The sequence below is a fragment of the Morus notabilis genome, unplaced genomic scaffold, assembly GCF_000414095.1.
Source record: "Morus notabilis unplaced genomic scaffold, ASM41409v2 Scaffold52, whole genome shotgun sequence".
Lineage (NCBI taxonomy): Eukaryota > Viridiplantae > Streptophyta > Magnoliopsida > Rosales > Moraceae > Morus > Morus notabilis.
In genome coordinates this window covers 141,753-151,759 of record NW_010362558.1, presented here as the reverse complement: position 1 = coordinate 151,759, position 10,007 = coordinate 141,753, and the positions used below count along the sequence as shown (strand labels likewise).

The window sequence follows — 10,007 nt, the reverse complement described above, 5'->3', positions numbered from 1 at the left end:
TGGCGGGCAGTCGGAGAAGATGGCGGCGGGCCAGTCGGAGAGGAGCGACGGTGGGTGTTCGCCGGATCTCCCGCCTCTTCTTCGGCCGGAGAAGAGAGAGAAGAAAAGAAAAAAAAAACTGAAATCAGTTTTCAGCTTGTTCAGCTGAAAACGAAAACGTGAAAATGAAAACGGATTTTTTCCGTTTTCAGTTTTTCACAAAAAGACAAAAACGTTTTTGTTTTTGTTTTCTAAAAAATTTTGTGCCAAACGCGTTTTCACTTTGTGTTTTCATTTTTTTGCTTCGAAAAACGTAAAAAATGAAAACAAAAACAAAACCAAACAGGCCCATAAGATTTCGTTTTTATTTTTTATATTTTTTAAAAAAGAGAAAATGATAACATTTTTAAAACGGCATTTGACGCAATAAAGATAAAAAACAGAAATGAAAAATAATTTTTTAGTTTAATGTAAAATGAGAGAGAAATGAAAAATGACTTTTAGTCGTTTTTTATTTTTTATTTTTATTTTCTCTTCTCTCGAGCAGAGAGAGAGAAAGAGAGACATTAATGAATTTTTTTACACTAAAAACAATATTTTGATAAAATTATTAAACACATTTTTAAAAATGATTTCTGTCTGAGATTAAAAACGTTTTTATTTTTATTTTCTTATAAAAAATAAAATTATTTTAAAACGAGTTCTAAACGCGCTCTAAAATTTTAACCTGTTAAGAAAAAATGTCATTGGCCGTATTTTTTTTCTTTGAGATTTTAATAGTCAGACAAACGAAATGGTTAATTGACGAATCATAAACTTATTCTTAAATGAAAATTTAATTCAATGCCTAATTGTAGGGCTGCCGACTGCACCATTATTTCACAAGTCACAATAAACACAAAACAAAATAATAAAAAGCGAAAAAGAAAATCATAAGAAGATGATTAGATGATCACGCTTGGAGTTTTTCTAGGCCATTTAAAATTCAGAAATTGAAGAAAGATGATTTCACTACAACATGACCATAATCGTGCTCCCCACGCCGCCTTCCACATAACTTCAAAACCGATGCCAAACTTCCCAACCACTTCATAAGAACAATCCCAAAAGCAACCGTAGAAGGATCAAAATTATTCCCAACGAAAATTTATAAGAGGTGAACATTTGATCTATAAGTTTAGAATTATGATTTAAAATTATTCTTAATTTATATGTATTTTTTATAAAAAAAAAATACTATAACGAATTATAAATTATGATTCAAATCATGACACGAATTCTTATCATCTCAAACACTCTAATAAATTTAAAATCATAATTCATTACTTTAATTTTTAAAATTTAAATTTTTTATAAAAAAAAAACTAAAAATTATTATTTAAAATTAAAAATGAACACTTAAAACAAACATCAGCACTTAAACGGGTAATTGTATCAAATACGACATACAGAGATCTTTTTTCTTTTTTCCAGATCATCCATTTTTCCTTTTTCCAACCCTTCCTGGAAGCTCAGCAGAGTTCATGTATAATATAATAATGACTGATTAGAAAGGGTCCCACTTTTCTTGGCCTACGCATCGCTTGAAACCATTTATTATTTCTCTTCTCTCTCTCTGTTACGTTCTTTTCTTTGTCTTTTCACAAAGGTAAAAGCGAATATAATAAAAGTGATATTCCCCCATCGCTTGAGTTTTATATAGAAATCCTCGTTTCCAACACTACCCCCTTTCTTGGTCATTGGTGAGTGCTCTTCTTCAACTTCCACATGATTTTTTAATCCACTCCCTTTTCCAGACTTCACTTATTCGTCTTATATCTTCCCTTATAAAGCTCGCTTCTTTTCACACACAATCCAATCTCTGTTCTCTACATCCTTAAGTATAACCACCAAAGCTCGCTCTTTTTTCCCCTCACTGAGAGCACACTTTGAACTCTGTACTGGGAGAAACCCAGCAATGGAAGTCGGTCCTTTTTCCGTCTTCATCCTCTGCCTCTCCCTCTTGCTTTCTCCCGCCAGTAAGTAAACGGCGACGTATTGGGTTTTCTTCCGTTCTCTATTTTCCTTGCAAATCACAGTCCTTTAATGGGTTTCTTTTTTCTTTTTTTTTTTCAGTCACAGGTGCAGAGATCTCTGGCAAAGTGGGCGTGAACTATGGCGGGCTAGGGAACAATCTACCGTCTCCGAAACGCTCAGTGGAGCTCATCAAAACCCTCAAAGCGAAACGCGTCAAAATCTACAACGCCGATCCAGAAATCCTGACGGCCCTGAGAAACACAAACATTCAAGTCTCGATCATGGTCCCGAACGAGATCCTCATCAACATTTCCACCAACCAAACGCTCGCCGACGAATGGGTTCACACCAATCTGGTCCCTTTCTACCACGACACCATGATCCGATACCTCCTCGTCGGGAACGAAATCATCAGCTCCACCGCTAAGCCCGTCTGGTACGCCCTCGTACCCGCCATGCGAAAAATAAAAAGTGCCCTCCGAACCCACGGCATCCGCAAGGTCAAAGTTGGCACTCCGTCCGCCATGGATGTCCTCCAGTCGTCCTTCCCCCCCTCAAACGGCTCGTTCCGGTCCGACATCTCCGGTCCGATTATCAAGCCGATGCTGCAGTTCCTGAACCGGACCAAGTCTTTCTTCTTCGTCGATGTTTATCCGTACTTCTCTTGGGTCAGCGAGCCGAACAGCATTAACCTGGATTACGCGCTGTTCCAGTCCAGGAATATCACTTACACGGATCCAAACACGGGCTTGACCTACACCAACCTCTTTGACCAGATGCTAGACGCCCTCCATTTCGCGATGAAGCGGCTCGGGTTTCCGGATATCCGGATCTTCATCGCCGAAACGGGTTGGCCCAACGGCGGAGACATTGACCAGATTGGGGCCAATATTTACAACGCCGCCACTTACAACCGAAATGTCGTCAAGAAGTTATCCGCCAAACCGCCGGTTGGGACTCCGGCTCGGCCCGGTTCGGTCCTCCCGTCTTTCATATTCGCCCTCTACAACGAGAACCAAAAACCCGGTCCGGGTACGGAGCGACACTTCGGGTTGTTGTACCCGAGCGGGAAGAATATATACCCGATCAATCTCAGCGGCGAGACTCCATTGTCGGATTACCCGCCATTGCCGGCTCCGGAGAATAATACTCCGTACAAGGGGAAGATATGGTGCGTTGTGGCGAAGGAGGCCATGAGAGGGAATAAGACGGAGCTGGCGGCGGCGTTATCGTACGCCTGCTCGCAGGGGAACAAAACCTGCGACGCGATCCAACCCGGTGGGATTTGTAGCCGCCCGGATTCGTTGGTACGGCGCGCCAGCTATGCGTTCAGCTCGTATTGGGCTCAGTTCAAGAAGCTCGGCGGGGGCTGTTACTTCAATGGGCTGGCTGTTCAAACGACCAAGGATCCTAGTAAGTCCCATTTTTTGTCTTTTCTTTTTTGGAAAAATATATTTATGATGCTACTTTTTAATTTTTTTTGTTAAATCTTAAGGTTACGTGTTAGATATTGGTTGTTATGGTTCATTTAATGCGAGCAGTAATATATTATTTAATTAGGAGAATTCTAATTCACCAGAAAAAAGAAAAAAAAAGGAGAATTTTATGGCAGTGCAAGGAAGAATATTTAGGCTAAGATCAAAATTGACACATTTTTGTCAAATTCAGTCAAAGTATCTGTCCTACCATGACATAGAATTCTCTTATTATAGGAAGGGTGAAATTAGCATGTGCTCTCATCTGTTCGCTCCTTTTTTTTTTGCCCTTTTAAATGGTGAAATTAGCATGTGACTCTGTCTTCTCACTTTTTTTCCCTTTTTTTAATGGTGAAATTAGCATGTGACTTACACTTATCAACAATGATAGTCATTACCAAATCTATTTAAGTCTCATACTTATCAATGACAGTCACTACAGTCGTGATTAACTACAATCGTGATTAAAATAAGATCTAAATAGATCTCACAGTTGTCAATGAGTCATTAACAATCATGCTTAAAATAAGATTTATTTGGGTCTCGTACTTATCAATGAGAGTTATAACAGTCGTGATTAAAATAAGATCTAAATTTGTCTCATATTTATAATGATCGTCGTTAACAACCGTAGCTAAAATTAGATCTATTTGAGTATCACACTTATCAATGAAAAGTCATTAACACGCTGTCGATAAAATTATTGAACTAATTAAGTTTGGATTTTTATTATTTACTCTTAATTAAGAATAAAAATTCAGATCATACACTTTAAGGAGTATTTGCTGCCTTTGCCCTTAACAATTGTGTCTCGCACTTATCAATGATAGTCTGTTGTATTGACTTGGATTAATTGTCACACACTAATCCTTTCTAAAGGAGCTTCCATTTTCAATTATGATTTTCTTTTTTATGGTTTCTTTTTTTTTTTTTTGGCAGGTTATGGATACTGCAAGTACGCCAGTGTGACACTATGAGGAAGGTGGTATAAAGTGGTGCACTTCTCCCATCTTAGTTAATGCTGAATAAGCTCTTATTCATTCAATTCTAGTGCTTAAATTAGTGAACTGGGCAATTCGTTACAACCCTTTTTTTTTCAATTTATTATAATTTTTACCTGTTTTCAGATTGAGACATTTTACAAGGTTGCCTATTTCATTTAGAAAGGAATCCATTGGTCACTCTAGTTTTTGGGGATTTTCTTCTTTTGTGTGCGGCCGAGAATGTTTAGAATAACGACACATTTTTAGAGACTTCGATCTATCAATTGATCACTTGCGCATTGCGAGTCATATCCTCTCTTCTCTTTTCTTTTTCTTAATTATTTGTTTTTTTATTTTTTATGCACTTTCTGTACTACAAGGCTTCCAACGGCTATATACCCAATTGGGACGAGCAACGGCTATATCTATGCTCTGAAGCGTATAATATAAATAATAGATTTTGTCGAGTGAGGTGTTATTATTTTATTTATTTATCGTCGAGTGATTGAGGCTCTTACCAACGGCTAAATGGACAAGTATCTTTTCGTGTGGCCTCAACTTCTAGGATGCTTCGATATTGCTACTTTTTTTCTAGTTTCTACTTCGTCCCTTTTAGTTCATCAAGGCCTCTGTTATGGTTGTTGGTCCTCAAAAAGTCAATAAACAATCCCATATTCTGCAATGTGAAAAGCAAAAGTGCAAAGGAGGAAAAAAAAAAAAAAAAAAGCCATGATAGGGACTCGTGACAGAACCTGACTTTATAAAATTAACACCAAATAGAAAGCTTATGAGTTGTTACCTTCATGGATTGTTCGTAAAAGCTTTACGCATCCTTGAGGACAATTTTTATTTTTTATTTTTTTTTGCTCGGAAGGACAAAAAAGTTAAAAATCGACGAAAAATTCCTCATACACGGAAATATAAAGATAATGAAAAAAAACTTAAATTTATTTCTTCCCAACATGGCATCGCGGTTACTCACCACTTATGAAAAACCATGCAATGTTTTTCATTGTCCTTCTCAGCACCTTCGTTGTATATATTTTGTCTTAACAATAAAAAGAAAAACGCAAGATAAAAATACTCTTTTAGATTTAAGAACTTCTGAACCGATAAAATTACCAGCAGGACAACCAACAATGGTATCCGTAAAAGTAGTAAACAACTTTACCTCTAACTATCTTTTGCTTTTCATACCAATTTAATTTGCTTTCTTCGGGGCTTCTTTTTTTTTTTTTTTTCCCTTTCTTGGGCTTCTACTGCTTCATATTTCACGGGTTGACCATATTTTTTGAAAGAAAAGTTTCAGCTCCAACACATTAACATATCTAAAAAACCAACATAATTAACTAGTTAAGCATTATATTATTTAGTACTCTACACATTAGACTGATTATATAAGGCTCTTATTACATGCACCACATTATCTCAAGACGTTTACTGACACCAAATTAAGGGAGAGTCTTCACACTTGAGTCTTGATGCTGCTTGTAGTTAGTGGTAGAGTCAGCATTTTACTTCAATGGGGGCGTACATTAAATTTTTTTAACAAAATATTTTAGTGGGGGCATATAAGAAAATATATTTGTTTTAGTGAGAGCATATATTATTTCAATAGAGGCTTAAGTGAAAAAATTTTAAAATTTTTAAAAGTAATATTTTTTTTTAAAAAAATTTAGTGGGGGCGGCTGTCCCGCTCATCTTCAAGTGGCTCTGTCACGGCTTGTAGTCTAGAGATTTAGCTGGACTTATGAGGTGGATTAGGTTGGCAACACCTGAAAATTATGGAGCACCCTCGATCCGTATGGATTGCATAGTATTCGGGTATACATTGAACGGCCGTACACCGCATGATCAGCGTCGGTGTGGCTTGCCATGAAGACCACCGTGCCAAGAAGAGCCAAACACATGAGAAGCAACGCCTCCATAATTCATTTTGTTCGCTTCCATGGCTTTCTTGTTTTTGTTTCGTTTTGTTTTGTTTTGGTCTTTTCTTGTTTCTTGGTAAGAAAGATCTAAAGAATTGGACTCTTTTATTGGACTTCAAAATATGACCAATTCCACATGATTCACAGCGGAAAGCTTCATTTGTATACTACTCTGTAACAGGAATCACTACATAATGTACCAAACCGGACCTTCACTTAACCTCCTATTCTAATTTCTCTTTCTTCCCTTCTCAGCTTTATCCCAAATTTCAAGAATCCCTTCCACTGAATAAGAAGATCCTTAGGGATTTTTCTCACATGAAGATTTGTTCCTTTTATTTTCTTCTAAATTGTAGTTTCAGTATTCTAATAGTAAATAAAAATATATCACGTCCACTTAGATTTCATCATATAGAGGTGGTGAGTTTGGTGATTTGATCTTATTGTTATTATTCTTATTATTTGTTAATTCATTTACACTTATCGTTTTGTTTCTTAGCATATTTGCAACTTCTATGTGACATTAACATCGACAACAAATTTATTATCATATATAAAAAAAAACACTAATCACGGTGAGCATTTTGAAAGCACAGAAGGTTATTATTTCTTGTAGAACCCAATTTCGTCTCATTTGAGGAGTCACGTACACATACAAATTCCGAAGAATGCTTAAAGAAATTCCCCTTGAACTTTTAATAAAAAAACAATTATTTGACTCCTTTATTCATTATAATGAATTATTCGAAAAATCAATCTCTATATTTCTACAATATTTATAATTCCAGCGCTCATCCCATTGAGTAGCTAGAAAGGAAAAACAAAAAACAAAAAAAAACAAAAAACAAAAAAACAAAAACAAAAACAAAAACAAAAAACAAAAAAAGAAGAGAGCCAACCATACATTTATGAATCCTATTACCTCCTTCCAATCCCAACTTTGTTTTTATGCCAAGAAAAGAAGAAAATAATTACAAACAACTAATAAAAACAAGACAAAAAAATTGTCAGTACCCTAGGGATTACACACACGTGTGTTATATAGATGCAATATGAACACACACAAGTGTGTGTATATCTATATGAGTGCATGAGAAGTTCTTCGATGTGGGGTGACCAGAGAAAGGGCTTTATCAATTAGAAAAAATAACTGCGGCAGCGGTAGAATTTGGCGCAACCACGATTGTAGGCGTTGGCCTGCTTACGTGGCGTCTTTCTGTAATCGCAACCTGGGTAGGGGCCACCGGGGCTGGAGCATGGATCTTCAAAATTGAGCTTGGGGCTTAGCTTGGCATTCTTATCGGAAGGAACGCCCGGAGCAGCCACCGCCTGGTCCACCACCGCCGCGGCGGCGCTTAGTATCAGAACCAAACACACCAACCACGCCTTCATCTTTTAACGGTTTTACTAGTCAACGACGGAGCTGGTGTTTTTGGAACATTTTGTTGTGAAAGGTTGCGGCGGTTTATATAGCCTTTGTCTTTATGAAATATCAGGCCTTTTTTCTTTGGAATACTAAAAGGACGCTGGTTTTTGCGGTTGTCTTTGTTTGTCTATTTGTTTTCTGTTGGCTACTTGGTTCTCATTGATTTTAGGAATTTTGCCAGATACAATTAATTGGCCAACTTTTTAGGAACCACTGCTTAGCTGAAGAAAATTTTTCGGGGTTTTTTTTTTTTTTTGCTCTGAAGTAATTTATGGGCATTTGGATTGTATAAGGAATGATTCAAAGATTGATTAATCATCACATTTTTATATAAAACTCAGTTTTGATATATTGTGAGGAAAAATTATAATTGTATAAAAAGTAACCAACTATCTACCATGCAAAATCATAAGTACCTGACGCTTTCCAAACTTTAGACGTTTTTGCAAAGAACTTGAGAGTATTCTTTTGCAATTTCAATTTTGACCCTTAAGAAATACTCATTGTCTCATTTTGTTCCCTAAACTTGTAAATATCATACAAATGACCCTAGACCTGTACAAATGTTGCACTTTTAGTCCCTCCATTAAAAAACCACTAAAAAATGGATGGAATGAGCATGTGGTGTGCACATGATCTTTTAGTTTGCGTAATTTGGTAAAGCTCGAGGACCATTAGTGTGTGACATTTGAAAGTTTTAAGGGCAAAATAAAACACTGAGTATTCCTCAGAAGCCAAATTTGAAATTAATCATTAATTAATTTTATCATATTACCCTCATTAAAAGCATCATATGCACCTTATATGCTTATTCTGTTCTGTTCATTTTTCAATGGGTTTGTAATGAAATTACTAAAAGTGCAACGTTTATAAAGCTGAAGGGCCATTAGCATGACATTCGAAAGCTTAGGGGGTGAGACAATGAATATTTCTCAGGGACTAAAATTGAAGTTAACCTTTTTTTTGGGCATAATTGTAGGGTCAAATTTCTGATCATTAAATTAAAATCACATCAAATTAAAAAAATATTTGTAGAACAAACACTTTATGACACAAATCTGATGGCTAAAATAGAGCGTTAAAAAAGAATAATGTTAGGAAAATCAACTACAATTTCAATTATTATGTACCAACTAATGTGACATGTGAGTTGTCATCTATTTATTAGTAGATACAATCTCTTATCACTAATTGACGTGGTAATGCTCGAAACACCCACAACTTTAAATGACAAATGACATACTACACCAATTGATATTTGATACACAATAGTTGAAATTGGAGTTTGTGTTCTTAATATTATTTTCTTTTAAAAAAAGAGTAAATATGATATCGTTTTAGTGTGATCTAAGATTTAAAAATGATGTCCTGCCTATAGTATTTTTTTTTATCCTATCACAAAATTCTTTTATAGTTTGAAAAAACAATAAAAATTAAGAATTTGAAATCATGAGGAACAAAAATTGTACATTTAAGTGTTAAATATAGGATTTAAAATTTAGAGCAAAAAAATACAGAATTTAGAATTATTTTAGGGTGAAGATATAGTATGAACTAGTGTGTTACCCGTGCATTTGCACGGTGGTATAGTTATCAAATATTTATTTAAATATTTAATAAAGCATGACAAATAAATAAATTAGATTAAATTTTTTTGTCCGTAGATAGAAAAATATACATTCTTTACATATATCAACTAAATAAATAAGAGAAAAAAGCCGGGAAAAATTAGAACAAAACAATAATATTGAAGTAAACAAACAAAACATGACACATAATTCATAAATGTCACAAAAATATTTAAATATATAATAAATTTCTATATCTAGGAAACCGTTTATTTACATATATAAATAAAACATATAAGGTTCATATATTTCCTTTAATCTGCTAGCAACATATATCATCAATAATTTAAACATGACTTGACAATGTCTCTAGCTGCAAACAAAACTATTAAGAATTTATGTTGAATAAGAAAGAACAAAAAACATTAGTGAACTAAACAGAAAAATAAAGGAAAAAAAACGGGTAAAATGAGATATAGAAGAACAAATAAAGAGATAACAATACAAGGTTCAGGTATTTTATTTATGTCCATGGCTGCCAACTAAATAAATTATTACGCATTTATGATGAATATGGAAGAACAAAAAACATTAAGGAACTGGACAGAAAATAAAGAGAAAAAAAAACCGGT

General features: G+C 35.0%; 1 protein-coding gene across 1 annotated transcript; it reads left to right on the top strand.

Annotated features, from left to right (window-relative positions):
* The first annotated feature begins 1,605 nt into the window (after nucleotides 1-1,605).
* LOC21398899 (probable glucan endo-1,3-beta-glucosidase A6) lies at nucleotides 1,606-4,667 on the top strand. The gene is made up of 3 exons (XM_010102487.2): nucleotides 1,606-1,997; nucleotides 2,095-3,408; nucleotides 4,410-4,667. The coding sequence occupies exons 1-3, from the start codon at nucleotides 1,937-1,939 to the stop codon at nucleotides 4,445-4,447; spliced, it is 1,413 nt and encodes a 470-aa protein (XP_010100789.1). The 5' UTR covers nucleotides 1,606-1,936; the 3' UTR covers nucleotides 4,448-4,667.
* The last annotated feature ends 5,340 nt before the right edge of the window (nucleotides 4,668-10,007 follow it).